Source organism: Equus przewalskii, chromosome 2 (genome assembly GCF_037783145.1).
Source record: "Equus przewalskii isolate Varuska chromosome 2, EquPr2, whole genome shotgun sequence".
Lineage (NCBI taxonomy): Eukaryota > Metazoa > Chordata > Mammalia > Perissodactyla > Equidae > Equus > Equus przewalskii.
Genome location: NC_091832.1, coordinates 103,183,709 through 103,210,126, shown reverse-complemented (window position 1 = coordinate 103,210,126; position 26,418 = coordinate 103,183,709). Strand labels below are relative to the sequence as shown.

Sequence of the window (26,418 nt, the reverse complement as noted above, 5' to 3'; positions counted from 1 at the left end):
AAATGCATGACATATGCCCTATATTTGCATTGCTTGGCTTAAATTCTGATTTTCTAAATGGTTTCCCTTAAAGGGGAAAGAATACTGACCTAATTCCTAGTCACATTTTTTATTCTTTTAAAGAAGCGACGCATGCTACCACAAAAACTAGCTACAGTAGATGGCAGGGGAATTAATGGGAGTGCAGTACGTGGCACATGGACATTTTTAAAATTTCATTTTTTTTCTATTTCTTTCTATTTTTCTCATATCTGTTCTTTCCCCAGACCAAAAACCAAACCACAACAAAACGAAACAAAATTTCATCATGATTCCTTTGGCTACAAAATGTCAACGGGGAAATACTACAACAGAGATCAAAATTCCAAACTTTGCAACAGGAAAAGATCTCCATCTTTCCAAAGGGCTACCATTGTTATTGTTGAAACTCCAAGGTTTGGCTACCGGCACCTGGGATCCATTTGGGAAGGGAAACAAAACAAACACGAAGTTCCCCTGGCTTTTCCTATAGGAAGTCCAAAGTGCGGCTGGTACCGAGACCTTGGTGTCACCTGGAAGGTGGGGGACGGGGCAAGTGGGTGCAGGTTTAGGGTTCAGCTCGCCCTGGACCGCAGGGAGCTCACTCTGTAGACAGAGGAGGAATGGGAGGATCGGGTTTGGATTCTGTCGGATCCCATTGTACAGCAGCTCCCTCCCCTCCCATCGAAAGAGACGGGGCAGGAAACGGTTAAAGCAAATCCTCGCTGTGCATTCCCAGACAGGCTTTGCTTAATCCTTCCTCCCCGCACGAACAGACCCTCACCCCCCGCCTTTCTTTCATTTCTCTCGACCCCCTTACCCCTGAATTATTACTAGCATAACAACCCAACGGTCTTCCCCCAACCCCCGCCACTAAAGTTATTTATCTGCAAACCTGACCCCGCCTCCATCTATTCTGCGGCAGCTTTTTGCTGTTATTGCTCTGACGCCGGCCAAGATTTGACCAAAAGTAAAAAAAAGGGAAAAAAGTCAGCCCCCCTCTCAGCGCCTCTGACTCGCCGGGCTCCCACACCCGACCGCCTCCGGTCCTCCGGGAGGCTGAAGTGATTAGCATCCCGAGAAGCCAGTCGGAGGCCGAAAACGCCGGCGAGCGCTCGCGGTAGGAGTTCCAGGCGGGGCTGCTTCAGCTCCGGCCCAATGGGGCCGGGGCGAGGGAGGGGCAGTAGGTGACAGGACCGGGAGCTAGGGGGAGTCCGGGCGAACTAAAGTGCGGGGATCAATGAGTGGCGAGCAAAGTTTCTGAGTCTGGCTCCAGCTCGCGGTCTTCCCTCCCCCTCTGTTTGTGTTTCTGCGACGCGCGTGTGTGTGTGTGTGTGTGCGTGTGTGTGTGCGCGCGCGCGCGTGCAGCAGGGAAGGGGCGGGGAGTGTGAGGGACCCGCCGGAGGTGGAGAGGGGCTCGCTGTGCTCCGGCTCCTCAGCGGTACAACCCTCAGCCCGGGCAGGCGAGAAGGAGAGCGCTGACAGCGCAGTCCCGAGCTGCCGCGGGCGCCGCCACCGCCCAGCGCCGACCTCCCCGCCTCCACCGCCAGCGGGGAAGGAGACCGAAGGACCAACCACCCCCCGCCCCAAACAAAAAGCCTTGTGGATTACAAAGTGAAACTGACACGGGACAATAAAAACAAAGATAACCAGGGCAGGGGCGAGGCGCACGAGAGTGGGCTTCTGACTGGGGCCGCCGGAGAACGAACCCCCTGGCATGGTGAGGGGAGGGGACTCGGGGACCGCGCGCTGCTCCAGCCCGACCCCTGCGAGGCCAAGAAGAAAGGGGGACTTGCGCTCGATTTGGATGTACAAATAATGGGTCGGCATTGCTCCCCAGCACAGGTAAAAATTAAAAAATAAAAAAATGCCAAGGAGCGCTGGATGTTGCCTGCGCCCGACCACGGGCTCGAAGCCGCACCAGGGGCGGCGGCGGCGGCTGCTGGAAGAGAAGGGACGGAGCTGAGCGCTCCCAGGTCCCGGAGCCCTAGCGCCAACTCGAGCGCCAGGAACGCAGTTCGAGAGCTGCTCGCGCGCAGACGCCGCCGCCTGGGCCTCAGCGGCCGCTCCTGCAGCCCTGTTGGAGGGGCGTTGCAGCCTTGTTCTTTGAGGAGTGGGGTCTCGAGGAAATCCCTCGTCTCCAGCTTTTGGGAAAGGAATTCGATCATCTCCCGGTTCCCCATCGCCCTTTTCTCCGGGCGCATTTGTTCGTTGCACACATCGCTCCAGACGCTCGTTCTTCCCTCTTCACTTTCTCTGCCTTGGGTAAGTTCTAAAGTTTCTGAAGACAATTGTTTGCAATGATTCCTCATATACCTTAAATACAGGCAACCTCTCCCAACTCACATCCTCCACCCGGGCGAAAACGCTCAGACTCTGGATTCAAAAACAAAGTGAAGAGGGAAAATATAGGAGGTTTGAGAAACTTTTCAGGGAACTCATCAACGCGCAGGAGTGTCCCGCGGAATGCCGTGCCGCTTTTCGTCCCGGCATCTCTCTCGCACTACGCGCCCAAATGGCTACCTGGAGCCTTTGGATGATGCGACTTGCTTCTGCTGGGCTGGAGGTTCTTTGAAATAGCAGGGCTCTCAGAGCCATCGGCTGCATTTTTGCTGGGGCTACTTAATCCCTGTCATTATCACTCCCTTTGCCTCACCTCTTCCTTCTCTTTATCACACCGTTCCAGGGAGCCAGGACCATGGACTTGGCAGCAGACAGGGCTCCTGGCCGCTCGTGGCTCCCGCTGCCCACTCTGTCAGTATTTCAGCTCTTTCGCATCTTTTGGCTGCTGTCACTGCTCCCGGGGCCGGCCCAGGTGAGCGGGGCAGAGCAGCGCCAGGTTTTCCAAGTGCTGGAGGAGCAACCTCCCGGCACGCAGGTGGGCACCATCCAGACGCGCCCCGGCTTCACCTACCGGCTCAGCGAAAGCCACGCCCTGTTTGCCATAAACAGTAGCACAGGCACCCTGTACACCACCGCCACCATCGACCGCGAGAGCCTCCCCAGCGACGTGATCAACTTGGTGGTCCTTTCCAGCTCGCCCACCTACCCCACAGAAGTGCGAGTGCTGGTGCGGGACCTCAACGACAACGCCCCCGTCTTCCCAGACCCCTCGATCGTGGTCACTTTCAAGGAGGACAGTAGCAGCGGGCGCCAAGTCATCTTGGATACGGCCACCGACTCAGACATCGGCTCCAATGGTGTGGACCACCGCTCCTACCGCATCATCCAGGGCAACGAGGCGGGTCGCTTCCGCCTAGACATCACCCTGAACCCGAGCGGCGAGGGCGCGTTCCTGCATCTGGTGTCAAAGGGCGGGCTGGACCGCGAGGTCACTCCGCAGTACCAGCTATTGGTGGAAGTGGAGGACAAGGGCGAGCCTAAGCGGCGGGGCTACCTTCAGGTAAACGTGACTGTGCAAGACATTAATGACAACCCCCCGGTTTTTGGCAGTTCCCACTACCAGGCGGGGGTGCCTGAGGACGCGGCCGTGGGCTCCAGCGTCCTCCAGGTGGCGGCGGCGGACGCGGACGAGGGCACCAACGCGGACATCCGCTATCGGCTGCAGGACGAGGGGACCCCCTTCCAAATGGACCCCGAAACCGGGCTTATCACGGTGCGAGAGCCCCTGGACTTCGAGGCCCGGCGCCAGTACTCGCTTACGGTGCAGGCTATGGACAGAGGCGTGCCTTCCCTGACTGGGCGCGCCGAGGCGCTGATTCAGCTGCTGGACGTGAACGACAATGACCCTGTGGTGAAATTCCGCTACTTTCCTGCCACCTCGCGCTACGCCTCGGTGGATGAGAACGCTCAAGTGGGCACTGTGGTGGCTCTGCTCACCGTGACCGACGCAGACTCGCCCGCGGCCAACGGGAACATCTCCGTGCAGATTCTCGGGGGCAATGAGCAGCGCCACTTTGAGGTGCAGAGCAGCAAAGTGCCGAATCTGAGCCTCATTAAAGTAGCCAGCGCCCTGGATCGCGAGCGCATCCCTTCTTACAACCTAACAGTTTCCGTCTCTGATAACTATGGGGCGCCCCCTGCCGCAGCGGTCCAGGCGCGCTCTTCTGTGGCAAGCCTGGTGATTTTCGTCAATGACATCAATGACCACCCTCCTGTCTTTGCACAGCAAGTGTACAGAGTGAACCTGAGCGAGGAGGCGCCCCCGGGAAGCTATGTGAGTGGCGTGTCTGCCACCGATGGCGACTCTGGTCTCAATGCCAATCTGCGTTACAGCATCGTCTCTGGCAATGGACTAGGTTGGTTCCATATTAGTGAACATAGCGGCCTGGTGACCACTGGGGCTGCTGGGGGCTTGGACCGTGAACTTGCTTCTCAGATTGTACTGAATATCAGCGCTCGGGACCAGGGGGTTCACCCCAAGGTTTCCTATGCCCAGCTTGTAGTAACTCTCCTGGATGTGAATGATGAAAAGCCAGTATTTAGCCAGCCAGAAGGGTACGATGTATCTGTGGTTGAGAATGCCCCAACAGGGACGGAACTATTGGTGCTGGGAGCAACTGATGGGGATCTGGGTGACAATGGCACAGTGCGCTTCTCCTTACAAGAGGCTGAGACTGACCAGAGGTCCTTCCGTCTGGATTCTGTGTCTGGGAGGTTGAGTACTATCTCCTCCTTGGACAGAGAGGAGCAAGGTTTCTACTCCCTGTTGGTTCTGGCCACAGATCTAGGCTCCCCTCCCCAGTCTTCAATAGCTCGCATCAATGTGAGTCTCTTGGATGTGAATGACAACAGCCCTGTGTTCTACCCAGTCCAATACTTTGCTCATATTCAGGAGAATGAGCCTGGAGGCAGCTACATCACCACAGTGTCTGCTACTGACCCAGACTTGGGTCTCAATGGAACTGTCAGATATAGTATATCAGCTGGGGACAGGTCTCGGTTTCAGGTCAATGCTCAGAGTGGGGTTATTTCTACAAGAATGGCCCTAGACAGAGAAGAGAAAACAGCTTACCAATTGCAAATTGTCGCTACTGATGGTGGCAATTTACAGTCTCCCAACCAGGCAATAGTAACCATCACTGTATTGGACACTCAAGACAACCCACCTGTATTCAGCCAGGCTGCCTACAGCTTCGTGGTCTTTGAGAATGTGGCTCTGGGATATCATGTGGGTAGTGTGTCTGCATCCACCATGGATCTCAATTCCAACATCAGTTATCTCATTACTACTGGGGATCAGAAAGGTATGTTTGCTATCAACCAGGTCACTGGGCAGCTTACCACAGCAAGTGTGATTGACAGAGAAGAGCAATCGTTTTATCAGCTGAAAGTAGTTGCCAGTGGGGGCACAGTGACTGGAGACACTATGGTTAACATAACAGTTAAGGATTTGAATGACAACTCTCCCCATTTCCTTCAGGCGGTAGAGAGTGTGAATGTGGTGGAGAATTGGCAGACAGGTCACAGCATTTTCCAGGCCAAAGCTGTGGACCCTGATGAAGGTGTCAATGGCATGGTACTCTATAGCTTGAAGCAAAATCCCAAGAACCTGTTTACTATCAATGAAAAGAATGGTAATATTAGTCTGCTAGGGCCCCTGGATGTTCATGCTGGTTCCTACCAGATAGAGATCTTGGCATCTGACATGGGTGTTCCACAGCTCTCCTCTAGTTTCATCTTAACAGTTTATGTCCATGATGTAAATGACAACCCACCAGTGTTTGACCAACTTTCTTATGAGGTCACCCTTTCTGAGTCAGAACCTGTGAATTCTCGATTTTTTAAAGTGCAAGCTTTTGATAAGGATTCAGGAGCAAATGGTGAAATTGCATACAGCATTGCTGAAGGAAATACAGGGGATGCTTTTGGCATATTCCCAGATGGTCAGTTGTATATAAAAAGTGAACTGGATCGTGAACTTCAAGACAGATATGTTTTACTGGTTATTGCTTCTGACAGAGCAGTGGAACCCCTTAGTGCTACTGTGAATGTTACTATAATTTTAGAAGATGTAAATGATAACAGACCTCTTTTTAACAGTACCAATTACACATTTTACTTTGAAGAGGAGCAGAGAGCTGGGTCATCTGTTGGCAAAGTAAGTGCTCTAGATAAAGACTTTGGGCCAAATGGAGAAGTAAGGTATTCTTTTGAAATGGTGCAGCCCGATTTTGAGTTGCATGCTATCAGTGGGGAAATTACAAACACTCGCCAGTTTGACAGGGAGTCCCTTATGAGGCAGAGAGGGACTGCAGTGTTTAGCTTTACAGTCATTGCTACAGATCAGGGGCTCCCTCAGCCTCTCAAGGATCAGGCCACAGTACATGTTTATATGAAGGATATAAACGATAATGCTCCCAAATTTTTAAAAGACTTTTACCAAGCTACAATATCAGAGTCAGCAGCCAACCTGACACAAGTTTTGAGAGTATCTGCCTCAGATGTCGATGAAGGTAATAATGGACTTATTCATTATTACGTAATAAAAGGAAATGAAGAAAGACAATTTGCTATAGACAGTACCTCTGGTCAGGTGACACTAATTGGCAAATTAGACTATGAAGCAACACCTGCCTATTCCCTTGTAATTCAAGCAGTGGATTCAGGGGCAACCTCCCTCAATTCAACCTGTACCTTAAATATTGATATTTTAGATGAAAATGACAATACCCCTTCTTTCCCTAAATCAACACTATTTGTTGATGTTTTGGAAAACATGAGAATTGGTGAACTCGTGTCTTCTGTTACTGCAACTGATTCAGATTCTGGTGACAATGCTGATTTACATTACAGTATTACTGGGACTAACAACCACGGAACTTTTAGCATTAGCCCAAACACTGGGAGTATTTTTCTTGCCAAAAAACTGGACTTTGAGACACAGTCTTTGTACAAATTAAATATAACAGCAAAAGACCAAGGAAGGCCTCCTCGTTCATCTACGATGTCAGTGGTTATACATGTGAGGGACTTCAATGACAATCCTCCTAGCTTTCCTCCTGGGGATATTTTCAAGTCTATTGTTGAGAACATTCCCATTGGAACATCTGTCATTTCAGTGACTGCACGTGACCCTGATGCAGACATTAATGGGCAACTATCCTATACAATCGTTCAACAGATGCCAAGGGGCAACCACTTTGGCATAGATGAAGTCAAAGGCACTATATATACTAACGCTGAAATTGATCGAGAGTTTGCTAATCTCTTTGAGTTAACTGTAAAAGCCAATGATCAAGCAGTGCCTATAGAAACTAGACGGTATGCTTTGAAAAACGTGACCATTTTGGTTACAGATCTCAATGACAATGTCCCAATGTTTATATCACAAAATGCTCTTGCTGCAGACCCTTCAGCTGTGATTGGTTCTGTTCTGACAACAATTATGGCTGCCGACCCAGACGAAGGTGCTAATGGCGAGGTGGAGTATGAGATCATCAATGGTGACACAGACACCTTCATTGTGGACCGTTACAGTGGAGACTTGAGAGTTGCTTCAGCACTGGTGCCTTCTCAGCTCATTTATAATCTCATAGTTTCAGCGACAGACCTTGGCCCGGAAAGGAGGAAGTCAACCACTGAATTGACCGTCATTCTTCAGGGCCTTGATGGACCTGTTTTTACTCAACCCAAATATATAACTATTTTGAAGGAAGGAGAACCCATTGGTACCAATGTAATATCCATAGAAGCAGCTAGCCCCAGGGGATCAGAAGCCCCAGTGGAGTATTATATTGTTTCAGTTCGTTGTGAAGAAAAAACTGTTGGACGCCTCTTTACTATTGGACGACAAACGGGCATAATTCAGACGGCAGCCATTCTGGACCGGGAGCAAGGAGCATGTCTTTACCTGGTGGATGTTTATGCCATAGAGAAATCAACTGCATTCCCCAGAACACAGAGAGCAGAGGTAATGATTTTGTAGTCGTTTATGAATTATTTGTTGATGTGGTTTTTAGAAAGAGCATTCTCTTTATATTTACTTTCTATAACTATTTACCCTTGTTGTTTATTGTTCATTTTATTCACAGGAGCATATAAAAGTGTACTATCACAAAGACTAACAAGAAATACATGCAATTTAGTTTTAATCCTGGTCAAAACCAAACAATGAGCAGTTTTTACTTTGTATTTCACCTCATAGCAATCACGTGGAAGGCCAGGGAGAAATCTTTAGTCATTTCAGAAGTGCAAAACAGAAATCCATGTATCTAAGCTAAATCACCACACTAAACTAAACGCCCCTCCGTAAGGAAGTCTGCTGGAGGATGGGCAGTTTCGGACTTCTAGGGGGAGTGGCAGTGGAGGATGGACTGACAGTTTACATCAGGGCGGTATTATCTTTCACATCCTCAGCAGTCTTGGCAGTTTCTGTATAGGCAGTGACTAATTTTAATGTGCTGAGCCAAGTTTGGGGAGATTCCTGATTTCATCTGCCTTCACATTTTAGGCACTATCTTCTGACTTGGGGTAATCCTTTCTCTTCCCTCTTGAACTATAAAGCATGCAATGTGCTGTGAATGATCAGACATTAGAAGCTGTTTCTTGAGACAAAACCGTGTTGTTCAATGCCATGGTATAGGTACATGTTCTTCTGTCTGCTGGTGGGTAAGAAATTCTTGTTTCACAGTATAAGCCAAAAGAATTCCAAGCTTGACCTTCCTTAGGCTTGTACTTCCGTGTATCATTGATTTGTTTTTTAATTGAACTACCTCCAAAGTTGTTTTGATAATCAACTAGAAATAATATAGCTATACTCTGGAAAGCTCTCATTTGCTGTCTTCTTTCTCTCTCTCCCTGCTCCCTTCAAAGATATTCTAGCGTCACTCAGCCAAAAACACAAAATATCAAATGTGGTTTGTGATACTTGGCATTAACCCAGATACCACATGCTAGTGAAGTTGAGGCTCGTGTGTTTGTTTTCTTGCTTTCTTTTCTTTTTTGGGGAGGTGAAGGGTTTCCTTCATTTAAAATGTTCATTTGCTATTATTATCTCTCAGAATCCCCTGTGATTTTGTTTTTTTCCGTAATGGCTAACTATGTCTGTTCTGTGGATGGAACAGCAAATTCATGGCCTAGAGGGTATTAGAGATATAATTAGAGATATAATCCTTAATAGAGATATAATTCTTAGATATAATTCTTAGAGATGTAATTCTAAGTGGAATTCAGTTTTGTCTTATATACATTGCCCTGAAGGGACTTCTAACCCAAATGTCCTCTTTTGCCTAATTAGGTTTTTAAAGATCTTAACACAGGGCTTATATATTGAGCTATTTGGTTTAACTCAGGCCATGATTTACATGTAATTTTATTTGATTTGAGGTTATTCCTATGCTAAACCCACTTCCTGTCTCTACCTTCCTTCTCTGGAATTATTTCTTAGAGGAAGAGATTTAATTAGCTTGAAAACTGAAATATTTATTAAAGACGGGCAATTAAGTCATTATAGACTTCAGATGAATTTGTTAAACTGCAAAACAAATTATGTTATTGGTTGTTGTTTGGTTTCTTACATTAAATTTTATTAAAACAACATGGAGAATGAGGATAAATGTCCATTGTTATCATTAGAATATATACTTTGGCTTGTTATTTACTCATTAGATATGCAAAGATTGGTTTAGCTTAAATTTGTTAAATAGTGGTGTCTCTGCAATAGACATGAAGATTAAAATATAAATCATTATAAATTATTTTCTTAGTAGTAGAAGATACTATGTTACTTTTTTAGCCTCAAATGATATCAATGTGAAAAGTTATTCATATTTACTGTACCCTATTTATTTAAAATCTGGGGAGAATTCATTATGATGGCTTTTTTATAGGAAAAAAATTGTTTGTCAGGGTATCTTCTGTGAACTAAAGTGCTGAAATTGTAAACCAAGTTTGAGTTCCCAAGCTCCAACCACTCCTAAAATTAAAAGCAAATGTGTTTCTCCAAAGAATATTGAAAGCAGTAGTTGGGGGCTAGAATTTCATATTATTATTGGTTGTATCTTTCAAGTATATACAATAAAGTTCTTTCTTCCTTCTGCTCAAACAATTAATTTACCGTGGTTCTACCTCTGGTTGTCAGAGGTGATTTTTCAACTGTTTGTTTTCAAGTGCAAACTTCACTCCAGTGGATTTTGTACAAATTTATTCGTGTACATTGATGGGAGTCTGGGTTGCTTACTCAGGTTTCTGGCTAGAGTCATGACTGATCACATTCGTGGGCAACAAGAGGGTCAGTGGGTAAAAGAGAGTGATTTAATCTGCATTCTTTTCCAAGCTCTGATACTTGTGGAGGAGGGCTGGAGACTGCAGACCTGCTGATCTTGCTCATTCTAGAGACCTGTCCAGTTGTCCACCTTCAGTTACCCTACTTATTGTATCTCAAACTTTGACATGAACAGGAGTGTCTATGAAGGCTTTTGAGTTGCAGACACCAGGTTTATTATCCTTTTATTCTTGTGTCTTTATAACCTCAGAAGGGTCTTGATTATGTCAAATAGCTCACACAAATTTTGTACCATTTTTTCTAGATTCAGCAAAAAAATGAAGATGTAATACTTCAATGAGCATTTCTGTTTTAATATGTGTTGGATAGGAACATGTTACTTAGGGACTTGGTTGGACCTCATCAAGGTCAGAGGCTTGGTTTCATTGATCTTTATGATCTCGGAGCCTCATATATTACCTGATGTGTGGTACGTGCTCAGTCCAGGTTTGCTGAGTGAGATGGTAGAAAAGCTAAGACCAGAACATGTGTTCTTGTGCCTCAGAATAAATCAACAGAGAGAAGCTGAGGGAATGGTGGAAGTTAGTAAATTTGATGTTGATCATTAATTGAACTAAGGATATGCTAATTATCTCTGTTCTACAAAAGAATTGAGAATTGTCAGAAAACACAAACAGGAAAGAGGAACTTAGATGGGTGGTCTCACATGGAACTTAAGGTTTAAATGGAAGGAGATACTGTATAAGCGTCCAGCTTGCAGTTCTCAAATTTGTTGGTTTCAGGACCCCTTTCTGCTCTTAGAAATTGTCAAGGACCCCAAAGAGCTTTTGCTTAGGTGTGTCTTATCTATTGGTATTTATTATTTTGAACATTAAAACAGAAAATTTTAAAATATTTATTAATTCATCTAAAAATCACATTAAACATATAACATTTTTGTTTTATTTTATTTAAAAAAACTTTATTTTAGCAAAATTAAAAAAATAATGAGGGGGCTGCCCTGGTAGCATAGAAGTTGGGTTAGTGTACTCTTCTTTGGCAGTGAGGGGTTTGTGGGTTCAGATCCCAGGCACGGGCCAACACACTGCTCATGAAGCCATGCTGTGGTGGTGTCCCACATACAAAATGGAGGAAGACTGGTGTAGATGTTAGCTTAAGGACAGTCTCCCTCAAGCAAAAAGAGGAAGATTGGCAATAGATGTTGGCTCAGGGCCAATGTTCCTTTAGAAAAAGAAATAATAATAATAATGAAAAGAGAGACATTATTTTACATTTTCTTAATTTTTTAATGTCTGACTTAAGAGAAGATAGCTGGATTCTCAAATCTTCTCATTCAGTCTATTGTAATGTATTGTTTTGGTTAAAGTCTATGAAAAGAACCCATCCTCACTCCAACATATGGAGTTAGATAAGGGAGAGAGACTTTGATATCCCTTTTCAGATATTTGTGGGTTTTCTTTTGATACTACACCAGAACTGTAGTATCTGTATCTGTAGTATCACAAGTGGTAGTTTCTTAAAACTTACGTGTGATGTGGAATGTGAAACCATATCAATGAACTTCTCATGTTTTGTTACATAAAAATATATTGATCTATCTTGCATTCTGAATGGATCTTTTACCTATGCATTTCTTAGAAATAAAGATCAGGCATTGATCATTTGGAAAACATTGGTATAGCTGATAAGAATCTTATCAAAACAGTCTTTAAATATATTGACTCTCAACCTCATGGTGATGGCTGGAAGTTTTCCAAAATCCAAATTTTCATTTCAAAGCTCAAATTTTATCATAAATAACATGTATTATAAGTTATTTTCCTTGATTGTGTCAGCCTGCCTTTGTTCATTTTCAAACAAACGAAAAAATGTCTGCCACATACTCAAGTCCAAAAAGCATAGTTTCTCTGTCAGTGGTTCTTTCAGGTAAAAATCATGTTCCATCAATAAAGCAGCTAGTTCAGCTCGCAACTCAATCGCACGCATGCTTTTCCTTGAAATAGCTACAGTACTTAGGTCCAGATTAATGGTTCTTTGTGCACAGTTCACTATTTGTAATACAAAATATTGAAAAGACATCAAGATTTGAGTCTAGATTTAATAAAATTAATAATGTTACTGTTTCTTCAAGGAAAGTTTTTAAGTGAAATTGGCATTTTGTTTTCGCTGAGATGCCTAGCAGTGAAGAACAGTCTGCTCTAGAAGACTAGGGAGCTACTGCTTGGATCGGTGCTCAGGCACAAGCAGCTTCCCCCACCATTGCGTTTGCACCTCTAGTGTAAATGTCAGCACAGGGAAAAAGGCAGACGTTTTGCATTATTACGAAGATAATTTTGATTTTCCGGGCCTCTTTAATCAGTTTCTGGTGTGCCTAGAGCCCCATGTTCCACAGTCAGAGAACCATTCTTCTAGGTACTGAGATTTTTGCAATTCAGTAAAAGAAGAAGCCACTAGAAACACTTTATTAAAAGTGTATTTAGAATATTAGGTGAATGGACTATGATTCGTTAAAGATTAGAAATGAGTTTTAGCAAATGAATAATAAATTAATTTATTTCATAGTGAAATCATCAAGATTTCCAAGAGAAATGATGGCAACATTTGTAAGATCAGTGCTGAATACCAAGTTTAGAAATAATTTTCTTCCAGAGGGTTTAGAATCAGAATTAGCACACCTTAGATTAAATACCTATATTGCTTGTGTATCATCCTTCACAGGCAAACTATGAGCAACAGAACCGGGTATATTATAATAAATAATTACTACTATTATTATTATAAAATGTATTGAGTATTGCTATGTTCAATCATGGGCTAAGTGCTAAGTGTTTTCTTAGTGATTTTGTCATTTGACTCTCACAACAGTAGTAATATCATTCCCTTCAGAGCTATAAAAACAGTCTCAGAAAAGTTAGATAATTTGCTTAAGGTCAGATAGAAAGAAAAATCACATCCAGACTTGCCTAAGTCCATTATTTGTACTCATAGCTACTATTCTATAAAGTCAGAGCAATCTGTGGTTTTAGTTAAGAGAAGGGCTCTTTACTCTGTAGATATGACTTTATATGTATGCTTTTAATAATCTTGTTTTCATGCCCTTGTTTGTTGTTAAAAAGTCTTTGAAAAGTAGTCTTATGTATTGTCTGAACTACGGGAACCAGGCTTTTTCATGCTTCAGTTAAGGCTGTCGGCGGATGCTGGATTCCTATGGGTCAGTTAGTGGCGGTAGCCATGAGCCCAAACTGGGCACGTGTGGAAGTGTTTCCAGAGCAGGGCAGAAGGATGAGAACATGAGCAAGGGGAAGCAGAGACAAATGAAGAGCTCAGCTACATGAAGTGCCTCTCCTCATCCACAGGACTAGACAATCTGGAAGAAGTTGTTCCCATTTATAAAGGCGGAGAATCCATTTTTGGATTTTCAGATATGAAATCTTACTCTCCGAAGGAATCATGATAAAGTTGGATGGAGTGCGAAGGCTATGTTAAAATTAGGAAAACATCTTATTGCTTTCACTGCTTTTGATCTCCAGAGTGTTTTTTAAAAAACAACCTGTGATTATTTTCTGATTTGGTTTTTTCTCCCTATTGGTGTGTTTTTAAATTTATTAAAAAAAATTCTGTGACTTAGAGGGCTCTATAAATTTTCAGGACATGTACAAATGTGGACCACAAACAGGAATATTGATGGCCAATTAAACTCAGGCTGCACGTTTTATATATGGCTTCAAGATGTTTCATTTGGTCTCTGTTTTGGTGATAGATTTCCATAGACCTAAGTTATTGTCTGATGAATTTATTATTGCTTTTTTGCCTTTATTAAAATCCTAATCATTTTAATCCTTTATTGTTTCATTAGATTTTGAGGCAACCACTCTAGGAACAGTTCTGAAAAATATTTATGTACTTAGCATTTTGTGGAATCAATTTTTCATCGTGTTGTCTGCAGCTTGAGCTTTGTCATCGTTACAATGAAAAATTGCCTAAGAACCTCATTAGTTGTGAGGCACTGTTGAGTTAATGACTATAAAAAAATTCCACAGGCCCTGAGGTGGGTCCTCTAGTCCAAGAATTAATAAATCTAGGGCTCAGCTCTTTATAATACCCATGAAACTAGGTAGTATTCTGAATTAGGAATGGAAATTGAGAGTGGAAATAGGAAAAGAATAACTGGCAAGTGATATGGGCCAAGATAAAAAGTTCCTTAAAATGTCCTAGATATAGATTATGGTAAATCTTTTCTAATGTTTTCAAGCTTTAGGTAGTCTATGATAACAGTGGCTGATTTTAGTAGTACATTAAATATGGACGAGAAAGTTTTTTTTTTTTTATTTTTCCTTTTTCTCCCAAAGCCCCCGGGTACATAGTTGTGGGTCCTTCTGGTTGTGGCATGTGGGATGCTGCCTCAGCATGACTTGATGAGCGGTGCCATGTCCACGCCCAGGATTCGAACTGGCGAAACACTGGGCTGCCAAAGCGGAGCGCGTGAACCTAACCACTTGGCCACGGGGCCGGCCCCAGAGGGGAGAGTATTAAGCATGCATGCAGACAAGTGAAAAAGAAAATTCTATTAGACAAATATTCTTTATAAAATATACACGTATAATATATTATATATTAATATATATAATAGCGTATATTAATGGTATGCAACCATTCTACAAAGGCTGCTGAATTTTCCCTGGTGTTCATATCCTAAGACAAAATAGGACAATAATGTCATGAAGATGAAACATAATCTAATTGGCAGATAATTTACATGTGGTAATGAAGAATTGACTATAGGAACACAGTCTTTTTCATTTTCTAGACATATATCCATAATTAAGAAAGAATCAGTGAGTAAAAACCAAGTTTTACAGTATTGAAGAAATGTTGAGAGACATTTACAAACCCTGCTTGACAACTGGCTGTTGGGAGCCAATGGCATTGTTACTGATTGTTTCAGATTATTTGACATTTTTCTGAAATGTTTTATCATTTATACATTCGAAAATACACAAAGTGCTTACATTATGTCAGACACTGGTAAGCATCAGGGACTGTCTTGCCTTCACAGTAGGTACATATGACATCTCATCATTTGACACGTGAGAATACTGAGGCTCAGGGAGGTTAAGTTTACGGAGCTGGTTTGTGGTCGAAGCAGGATTTGAACCCAGAGTCTGACTCCAGAGTATGTACATTTGATCCCCACACAGCACTGAGTAAGCACTGACATAAGAGTGGTTGATACTTTCATAGTGGTGACTGAAGAAATATAGGGAAAAGTGAAATTTAGGTAATGACCCAGTAGTAGGTTTACTTTATGCTCTTGTCAATCTTTATTTAGGTTAGGTTTGAACAAATGGACCTAGAATCTGTCAGTTCTTCATTTTAATTTTTTAAACTTGAGATGGGAATATATTTCCATTCTTCTAGTTACTGCCTCAGTTATTTCCTTCCCTTTTCAGCAAAAGTTTCTTGAAAGAGTTGCCTATACTTGCCTTCTTTCTTCTCTTTCTCTCTTAAATCCACCCCATCAGGCTTGGCTTCTGCCACTCCAGTGAAATTGCCCTTACCCAGGCCACCAAGATAGTCACATTTCTACATCCAATGGTCAGTTCTCAGTGCTTACTGTATATATACTTCTGAATCATCATACTCTGTGGATGTTTCTAAGTCATCATAATCTGGGTTTTTACCCTATTTCTGGGACCAATTCCTTCTCAGCCTCCTTCACCAACTTTTCTCCATCTCCTCAAATTCTAAATGTTGGACTGTCCCCGGAATCAGTGCTTGAAACTCTTCTCTTTTCAAGCTACACTTACTCTACACTTATCTCAATCAATCTCGTGATTTTAAATAACATGTACACACTAATGACTCTGAAATTTTGTCTCCACTCTGTGTATATCTCCTAAATTCCATATTTGTATAACCAACCACTTACTCTTTATATTCGATTAGGTTCTTAATAGATATTTTAAATTAACATTTCCATATCTGAGCTCCTGATATCTTCCCTAATAAAAACCTACTCTACCCTCAGCCATCTCCTCAACTGATGGCAATTCCAATCTTCTAATTGTTCAGGTCAAAAAACTTGGAGTCATCTTTGACTCCTCACTTTCATACCCTGTGTACAATCGATCAGTTAATCTTGACTCTCTCTTAAAAATATATCCAGAAACTGATCATTTCTCATCCCTTCCATTGTTAGTTACTACCTTGGTCTAAGACCGTCATTTTTCCCTTAGATTATTGAAGACACCTTATTGATCTCTAACATTCTTTCCTACTATTCTCCTACCTTGCTTATCTCCTTTACCCACTCTGGCATCTTGCTGTTCCCAGAACTTGCCAGGCAAACACCTGCTTCGGAGCTCTTGCTCCTGGCTCTTCTCTTTGCATGGAACGCTCTTTCCTCCTGATATCTATTTGGATAATTTCCTCTCATGCTTCAAGTATTTGCTCATATCTCACATTCCGAGTGAGAATTAACCTTCCTTTACTAACTTATTACCATCACCACCCCCTCGTCCTTTCTGATCCCTATTTCTCTGCTACATTTTTTCCTCTTCCTCCCCTATAGGATTTACCAGCTTCCTTCACCTGCTTCTTCTTATCTCCCTTGGAATGCCCTTGGAATCAGTCCTTGAAATTTTTCTTTTCTAATCTATACTAATCCATTGAGGAGCTTAACCAATCTCAGTATTCTAAATAATACATATACACTATACATGTGTCTGCCTGTGTGATATAACTTACTGATCTATAATTTTGATTATGTTTTATCTGTCTTCCTCCTACTAGAATGAAATGCCACAAGGGCAAGTATATTTATCTTCTCTGTTCACTGATGTGCCCCACAAGCCTAGAACATTACTCAGAACGTAGTAGGCACAAGATAAATTTTTGTTGAATGGTTGAACGAATGAATGAACTGACTTCCCTTCTTCTGTCCTTGACGCCTTCCATCTAGTGTAACAGCTGAAGTGATCCTTCAAATGCAGGTCAGATCATTTCACTCATTTGCTCAAAGCCCGTGGCTTTCCATTTCACTCACAGTAAAAGTCAGATCCTTATGCTGACCTGTAAGGCCCTGTGTGACCTGCTTTGTCAGTTATTTGTCTGCCTTCTTTTCCTGCTGGCTCTCCCGCACTGAGCTTGCTCAGCAACCACAGCCAGGGCTCCAGGGCCCGGCCTGGATGCTTCTGCCTCAGGGTCTTTGACTCGCCCTACTGCCTGCCTGAACTGCTCCCTTCACGCTTCCTTCACATCTTTCCTCAAAGTCACCTTGCAAAGTTCTCCTTCCCTTAACTTTCCTTTTTCTCTTTCCTTCTTTTCATTTCTCCTTAGGCTCTCTCATCACCCAACATAACACATATGTTACTTCTTTATTTTGTTTATGATATGTCTTCCTTCTAAAATATATGTTCCATGAGGGGAGAGATTTTCATCTGTTTATTACTGCCGTATTCCCAGCACCTTCAATAGGGCTGGCTCAATGCTGACACTCAGTAAATCTTTGATAAACTAAGGAATTACTGTCGAACACACTGCAGATATGCTGCCTCAGTGCCAGGAACTCAGTCAGTGATGCGTGCTGAGGGAAAGGGGTCATTTTTCATATCTCAAGCCAAGCTGTGGAGCTTCCTCTGAAGTTACTGAAGCTGGCTAATTGGCAAGGGCTGATTTTCCTGGATAAAATGACAGTGGCTGCATGACTTGACTGGCTAAGAGCCTGGTAACCCAATCTCTAGAAATCTGAGTGTCTTGAGGTACAGCACAATCACTGATGCTTATTTTATAGGCATTTTGGTGAAGTAGGACATTTTAGGATATTTATCATAATGTATGCTACACTATTACTGTGTCTTCTTATTTCCTTAGAACTTACCTAATTTTGTTTTAGGGAGCAAATCTTAGCTTACGGTAAACCACGTTGCTCTTCAGCAAAAAGATGCATATGGAGACACTTCTTAAAAATTACTATTTTTAATGCAGATGACTTTAAGTGCTAGCATTCCTCTTTCAAGTTTGCCATCCTTGCTCAACATTTAACATCCATAATATTAGTAAACTTAAGAAAATGCAGCAAAGAAAATATTGCTTAATAATTCATCCTGATCTGTACTTTAGTTGAAAGAGTGTATGCTTTTGTTTTGGAATAAGTTTGATTTAAATGTTTTCACAGCTACTCTCTGAATCTCATTTTCCTCATCTGGAAAATGGGAATGATAACACCTCTTTCGTAGCTTCTTGTGAGGATGAAAAACAGAAAGGTACTCTGTAAAGTTTGTTAGTTCCTATTTCTTTTCTCCAAAGTACAGATATGCACAGAACTATTAACTTTAATAAACACTTTCTAGGGGCCAGCTCAGGGGTGTAGTGGTTAAGTTCGTGTGTTCTGCTTTGGTGGCTTGGGCTTCCCCGGTTTGGATCCTGGGCGCAGACCTGCGCATGGCTCATCCTCCACGCTGTGGAGGTGTCCCATATACAAAATAGAGGAAGATTGGCACAGATGTTAGTTCAGTGACAATCTTCCTCAAGCAAAAAGAGGAACATTGGCAATGGATGTTAGCTCAGGGCCAATCTTCCTCACCAAAAAAAGAAAAAAACACTTTCTATTTCTAAAGTGTTTTAGCATGCTATCCATCTTTTTTCTTGATTTCCCTAAAAGGTTAGTAAGGAGATAGGTCAGGTGTTTTTCTCTTCATTTAAGTAAAATGCAAAGAGAATTTTTTGGTTTGTGTGTGGTCACAAATATAGACTAACATCCAGGTTCTTCCGACTTTGGTCAACATGCTTGAGATTAAACCACACTGCCCAGTCTGTGGTTTAGTTGATGCTATTTACCTGTGTACCATTTTATTGTTGTGACATAATTCAATAATAGTTATAGTCTCTTAAGGGAAGTAATTTATTAATCCAGCAAATTTACTGGGAGGCCTCATTGCTTATGAAACAAGCAAATTAAAATATAAGATTATTTAGTGTCCATTTCATTTTGAAGACTTATCTCTGATTTAGATAGGGAATATTCGTCTGTCAATTTTCAGTGATGATGGTGAAATATTGACTACCATGAAATTGCGTGTTTATCTGTGAACCTATTTTGAAAATACTTTTTGGTCAACTACTTAATGTATTTCTCTTAATTGAGGTCAAATTGGCTTCATCGAACACAGGTAAAAGTCTTTCTTCAAAACCGCTTTGTTTTTTACAAAACATAAATCCTGGTAACTTCTTAAGTGAGAGTTTTCTAATTCATAAGTAAAACATTTCCCTTAAAAGAAAAATGTTTTATTACTTACTGAAAATTTCAAAATAAGCAAATACTCGAAGATGATGGTCTTCCCCCAGCTTAGTATAGTGTTCTGTAGTATATGACTCTTTGTACTTTAGTTAAAACTATTACTATTTATATCTACATATGCATCCACTTCATTCTATGATGGATTTGAACCAAGTTACAAAAGGATATATACAATGAAAAGATAAAATAGTTAAATGGATTTCTAAGAAGTAAAAATAAGTATAGCTAAAAAATAACCCTGGACTATATAAGATTAGTGTACAAATCTATACGCCTTGGGTGGGTGGCCTGCTGAGTTTACGTTTAGCTTTCTAAACAGCAAATCAAACAGAGAAATGAGATCAGGTATATGTCATGGTGTCCTAAGACTAAACAGACATCTACATGCATAAGAGAGTTAACAAAACAAATATAGATTTTCTAAATGCAGGGACCTAAGAGGAAATTGACTCACAGGTACTCAAAAAAGGATCTATTTTCAAGTGCTGATTTTCTCAATGGTACCCTCACCAGTACAATGACAGGTTTTCAACATCTCTTTATTGTGAGGTCTGTTAGTATGGGTTTATGGCAAATTGTGAAAGCATGATTCTAGCAAATACTTTGTTTATGGATGAAAAGTAATTCCCCATTGGTAAAGTGCTTTTGTATGGCTTTATTTCATGTAGTGGGTTAATATTTTCTAATCACACAGAGAGCTTTCCTGCTGGGGTTTTCACATTGGCACATCTGCAGCACATCACGGGGAAAACCTGACTATAGGAGTTTTCAGTAAAATTTTAGCTTAATCCATGAGGAGACTTACTTGTATTTTTTAAGGCAGAATTGGTTAATTTAAACACTATTTGATTAAATTGGTTAAAACACTAGGCACCAAGCTAACAATCTGTGTCTTGGATTGTGACCATTTCTTATAAACATAATTCAGCTTTACTAACTGTTACTTGAATAGATTATATTACTTTATTGTACCATTTTTCCTCGCCAGTAGCTGTATGGCGGTCCTATAATTGCTACCAAAAGGTGACTCATAGTCTATTTTTTTAAGATGGGACATTAAGTTCTCCACTAAAAAGATTAAAATTCTAATTCATGTGTAGAACCAAGTGGGTCAGCACTACCTGTGTAGAAAGGCCACCTTAATATTTTATTATATTACATAATAAAATAGGGAAGGTAATTTATTTATCCATTGAGGTTGTAATTAGTTAAAAGTAAGTCAGGAATCCTTAGTATTTCCAGTCCAGAGCCTGGCAGACTTAACTCCATTTGACCCCTGACTTGCTGGAATATGAAGGAAGTGGGAGGACACATTTTTTTATAGGACAAGATGGTTTGGAACGGGAGACACAGCATAAGCGTGCCAAAAATTTGGGTCAAACTGAACCCAGATGGCTGTAGCTGATAGAGGTGTCTATTATCGTAATTTCTTCTCATCAGATTTCTGTGTGTGTCACTGTGTTTACACTTAGCTGAAGAATTTTTGTTGCTCAGCAACCAAGAAAAAATACCTTCAGAGAATCCATTTTTGTTAAAAAAAAAAAAAAAATTGGTCGTGTTAGATATTAGATAGTGGAGGATGGGGTCCTGTTGCTATTGAGCTGTATTATCATTCAGCAGAAGTGATTTTCCAGGAGAGAGCTGTTTGTTATACATGTCTAAAATTAAATAAATCACATTGTACACTTACTTCTTAGCGCGTCTCTAGCTCTACCTCAAATAGTATTGAAAAAAAAATGGCCTAAGTAAATGCATTATGTTAGTTAATAATATACGTTATTATAATACACAGGGTAAACACTTGAAGAAGTGAATCTATAACTGAAATTCTATTTTCATAACATTAATTTTTCCTAAGTTGCATTTTTTTCAAACTTTGATTTAAGAATTTAATGTGTACTTCCTTTCTGAGGGAGTTCTATGTTATTCTTAATATTGAGTGCAGTTGTTCACGGCATGGTTAAATACTAAAATAAACATAAATTTGGAAGTCAGAATAATTTTGTTCAAATCCTGGCTTTACCTTTCCATGCTGTGTGACCTTGAAGCAGAAGCTAAACTTCTCTGAGCTACAGTGCCTTTATCGGTTAAAAAGAGAGAATTCTAACCACGTATCTTTTTAAGTGTTGTGACAAACATGTCCGGTACACACAGCAGTGCAGATTTTCCTAAAAGACTGTTTGGTTTACTTTTATTGATGCTACATTCAGTTACTTACTCCTTGTGTGGTCCAGAAGGCAACGGTTTAGAAAACAAAAAAATGTAAACAGCTACCGGGCATGTAAATAGCTACTGTTCATGCAGGACTTGCGATAACACTTCTAATGATACCGTGTGGAAGGAAGCAAAACCAAACTTACAAATTCTATTTCCTGGTTTTAGGAAAATTATTACGGAGGCAAATTAAAAAATACCTCTGTGGTAATTTCCTTCATTATACTGTATCCGGAGGAAAATTAGCTTTTAAATGACAGTGATCAGTGAGCTGAAAGACATAACTAAGAAAAGAAAGTTTATTGACTAAGACAGGGAGATGGATGTAGTTTTTAAAATATTGATTTTGCGTATGATTTAAGTAAATTGCAGAATTACTTTCCAAACCTTAGTAGAATGCAAAGCCAGAGCAGCATTATCCAATTTGTAGACCGTGTTCTGATAAGAGTATCAAATATTGAAGTCAGTTTAAAACATGGGCAGCCTATCTGGGCATAATAATAAAAATAAAAACTTTATCGAAAGGTAGGGTGAGCGATTTGTTGATAAATATACCAGAAATTAGACTTCAGAATATATTTAGGGCTCTAAAAGACCTTTATTTTAATTTAATACCACGTTTGGAACATTTAGTCGAGAGAAATCTTTAAATATTCCCACTAATGTCTCATCATTGTAAGCATTGCGGTTTTACAAGTTCTATTCTAGGAAGAGTTATTTTGTTCATTCTATTTGTGCTTTTCTGATGAGGAGTCTTCTTTGTGTTGTAATAGAGGAAATGAAACATGATGCTGTTCTTGTAACATGTTTATTCTGATGTCAAGGCACTTACAGTGGAACAATTTTAAATGTACTATGACTATGCAAGGAAATACACTTCAGCAGAACTGGAGTGAGAAGAGGATGCTAGTTTTTGTTGATTTCCAACTTAAGGGTCAGACATTGTGCTATACACTTTTCAAATATTATCTTCTTTAATTCTCTCAAAAATTCTTTGAAGTAAGTAATGGTATTTTCGTTTCATGGATGGAATCTCAAGGACTCTGACAATTTGAGTACATTGTTTTGTGGTAGAACTGGATTTTAATTCATTTGGTTCCAAAGATTTTGTTCTTTCCACCACACTCTAGTGCTCTTTGATTACTGTAAATCATTTTCTGTTAATGTAGTAGAAAGAATGAGATTAAAGGGATAAAACATAAATATAAAAGAAAGCATTTGAGTGTTGACCTATATCATTATGTAATAATATTCACTTTTTTAAGACTAGAAAATATAATCAAATAATATTTTTTAAAGAGTTAATAATCTTGCTTCAAAGGACATCAATGAATCATATTAAATTAACCATTAATCACATTAAAAGGCAAGACATGCTTAGAAACCACAGAAAATTTATATTTGCTGAGGGTTGAATCTATAATTAAGTGGATTAACTTAGATGTTAAAATAACTTTGAAGAGGACATCTCCATCATTGATATACCCAAACATATCTCCTAATTAAATACTTAAAAATGAATAAATCAAAATTTGCTTTTAATAATGGCTCTAGGAGAAGGAAAAATACAATATTTAACTTCAGTTTAATAACTGATAATTAATATAGATTTAGTAATGGAAGACTGGGTAATATAGAGTTTTATACGTTAAAACACCTATATGCATGTAACCAGGTATAGTTCTATGTGGGTTTCTTTGAGGATTAGTATTATTGCATGTCAAATTTTCTTTACAAGAGCAGGTGAACAGGAAAGGATTGTTGAATTCAAATTTTGGAAACCTCGGAAGAGAGATAAAACTTCTCTTTCAGAGAGGCTACATAATACAGTGGGAAGAGGAAGGACTTTTGGTACAGACACACTTGAGTACAATTCGTGACCTAGGGGAAGCTGTCTAATGTATCAGAGTATCAGTTGCCTCTTTTGTGCAATCTATTTCACCGAGCTGCTTTGAGAAATAAAATAAATGCACCCAGGATATTTACCCAAAATTAGTATTAGTTCACTGCTCTCTCACTATTTTCATTTGCATAGATGCAAATTTTATCTTTGATCGTGCAAGAGAGCAAGGATACAACATTGAGAACTGCTCAATGACACCTCATCTGCCTTGAAAAGAGAACAAGTCTGAGTGCTTTATTGCGGTGTTTCCCAGTAGAGTATTCAACCTACTTAGGATTTCCAGTTTTCTTCTAAGATGGAAGATGGACATAGAGACAGAAGAGATGTTAATCCTTTTCCTGGCCATTTGCCTGGCTGTGTATGTTCACCTTGCTAAAATCTTGTTTCTGCGCATTGTCACTTAGGCAATAACCAAGGACTTCTAAATTAGAAGGGATAAGCACCGGGACCTTGATCTTATTTTTCATTGTGAACAGTTTATTTGCCTTTGTATTGCCTTCCCTTCCCATCCTTAACTTGCTTTCCAGTATTCAACAAGCCAGATATAGTGCTTTGTACTGGGGATTCAAATTTGCATTTTCCAGATCCATGCCTCCAAGAGACAAACAGCCTAGTAGGAAGGCAAACATCACATAAACCATTATCAGAAAATGTAGAAGAGTGCTATGATGCAAAAAGCTTTACCAACTGTTTACAATAACTGGTTTCACACAGTTGAGATTATTTATCCTACTTATGCATTGTTTTTATACTTCATAAGGGGTTGTCTGCGTGTTTTAAATTATTTGAAGTGAAATCATTTTCTTGGTCTATATTCTGAGAAAACATCTGTAAAACAACACCTACCTTTATTATCTACCCATTTTTTAAATATTTGATATGAGATTTCACCATGTAACTAAATGGAGTTTGATTTAAAGTATGCCCACCTTGGATTTCGGCCCAGGGACGCTCTAGTGTCTTCTCGGTCCTAAGGTGCCCTCCCTCCCTTCCTGTTTGGACGCAGGCCCGTTCTGCGCTGCTGCATCTCTGCCCTTCAGAGCTGCCTTTGCCCTAAAGTGTCTCGACTTGTGTTTACATTCAATGGCATGTTTGTACATCTTGCTCAAGAACTATATTTGTTCATCTGTCTTTCACTTTATTTCTGTCTCTGGTAATAGTTATTAAACAGTAACAGCATGCTAATTAAATAATAATTACTGAACAATCATAACTACCCCTAAAACAATACAAACTATGTTTTATACTTCTTAATTCAAATCTCAAAATAATGTTATGTAATAGATGTTGCTATTACCATTTTACAGATGAGAAAGCTGAAGCTTGGGGAGGATAAATTGATTCCCTTTGAATCGTAGAGCCAAAGGCATAGAGCAGGATTGGAGCCCAGACATTAACTCGAAAACTCATAAACTTCCAGTAGCACATCCTGACTGAAGTTTCTAAGAAAGATATCAGTTTGGGAACTTTTTGAAAAGTAATTAAGATTTTAAATATCAAATATTAATATATTTGTATAGGTTTATGTATGTATATAGCATAGATGGTTTTAAACATAGCACTTTAACTCCTTTTTGGAATGAGTTATAAATAAAAAAAATTGAATGTAAAAGCAGAATTTTAATCAAATGAATTCTGGAAAAATATTGTTTAAAATATCACTGACATATAAAGTAAGGAAATGTATGAAAACATCATTTTCTTCAATATGTTTTTTCTAGAGCTTTTATTGTTTCTGTTTTGTGGATGCTCTATTTAAGCAAATTTAAAGTTTTCAAAATATTCCATTGTCATATAGTGATATATTTTAGTTTGATTAGTTCTCAAAACTCAATACACGTTAGAATTCCTTATGTGGATGCTTGTTTAAAATGCAGATTATTTTTCAGAAGATTCAAGGAAGGTCCTTGGAACATGTCATTTTAACAAGTCCCTCAAGTGATTCTGATGCAAATGGTCCACAGACCTCATTGTAAGAATCCATTCTTGTTTAATAGGCTAGGTTTTATATAAAGGATTAATTATGCTTTTGCAAATTCGGAAACTTCCCTGAAGTAGTAGTGGTGATACTAACAACAGTCGGACCCACCCGTGGAGCACTGGTGGATAGTTACCTTTTCTAATTTGATGGCTACTCAAAAATACTCCAATACTTTAGCTTTAGTTGACAATATGGCAAGTATCTGTAGCAACTAGTAAAACAGTAAAATGTAAATTGGACTGCATAAAAATGCACACCATCCTATTTATTGATTAAGCTCATGTATATGTGTTATAAAGAGCTATACAGCTTTCAGAATCTCCTTGCCGCCTTCTCAGAAATGATCTTTAAAAGGATAGCTTTTATGTATGTATGTATTTGTTGTACATTTAGAAAGAAGATGAGAACAATAGCTTGTTGTTAGTATAAATCAAACTTTAAGTGATTAAGACTTCTTCAGAAATGCAATATTATAGGAAAAAAGAACAATATGAAAGAACTGTGTCATGTTCCAAGTTCAAGGACTGGCTTTATGAGCCATCCCTAGGAGGTCATGTTCAGGAGGAACTAAAATCAGGACCGTTTGCTCAGAACAGAATGTATGTATGAGGTGTTTTTAAATGTACATGAGGTAACCTGAGACACTTGATATATGGAAATTTATGCTAATATTAGAGACTTGGGTTTAATATTAAAGATTTAGATTTAGTAGTAAATGATATATTATGGACTTTACTAACTTATTTGAGTAAGGTCTCTCAGTTTTCATATTCTAGTTCTCTAATTCTGGAATTACTGTTAGTATAGAGTCCTAAAGT

The 26,418-nt window shown here is 40.3% G+C and overlaps 1 protein-coding gene across 2 annotated transcripts in view; it reads left to right on the top strand.

Annotated features, from left to right (window-relative positions):
- The first annotated feature begins 2,255 nt into the window (after positions 1-2,255).
- The window catches only part of FAT4 (FAT atypical cadherin 4), a 157,178-nt gene continuing 133,015 nt past the window's right edge, over positions 2,256-26,418 (top strand). The window contains exons 1-2 of one of the 2 annotated variants that reach the window (XM_070609136.1): positions 2,584-5,225; positions 7,329-7,891. In XM_070609136.1, the coding sequence (XP_070465237.1) occupies positions 2,717-5,225; positions 7,329-7,891 (3,072 nt within the window). In that variant the 5' untranslated portion in view covers positions 2,584-2,716. Of the gene's footprint in view, positions 7,892-26,418 lie in introns of both variants that reach the window. The other variant, XM_070609135.1, reaches the window with a different exon arrangement.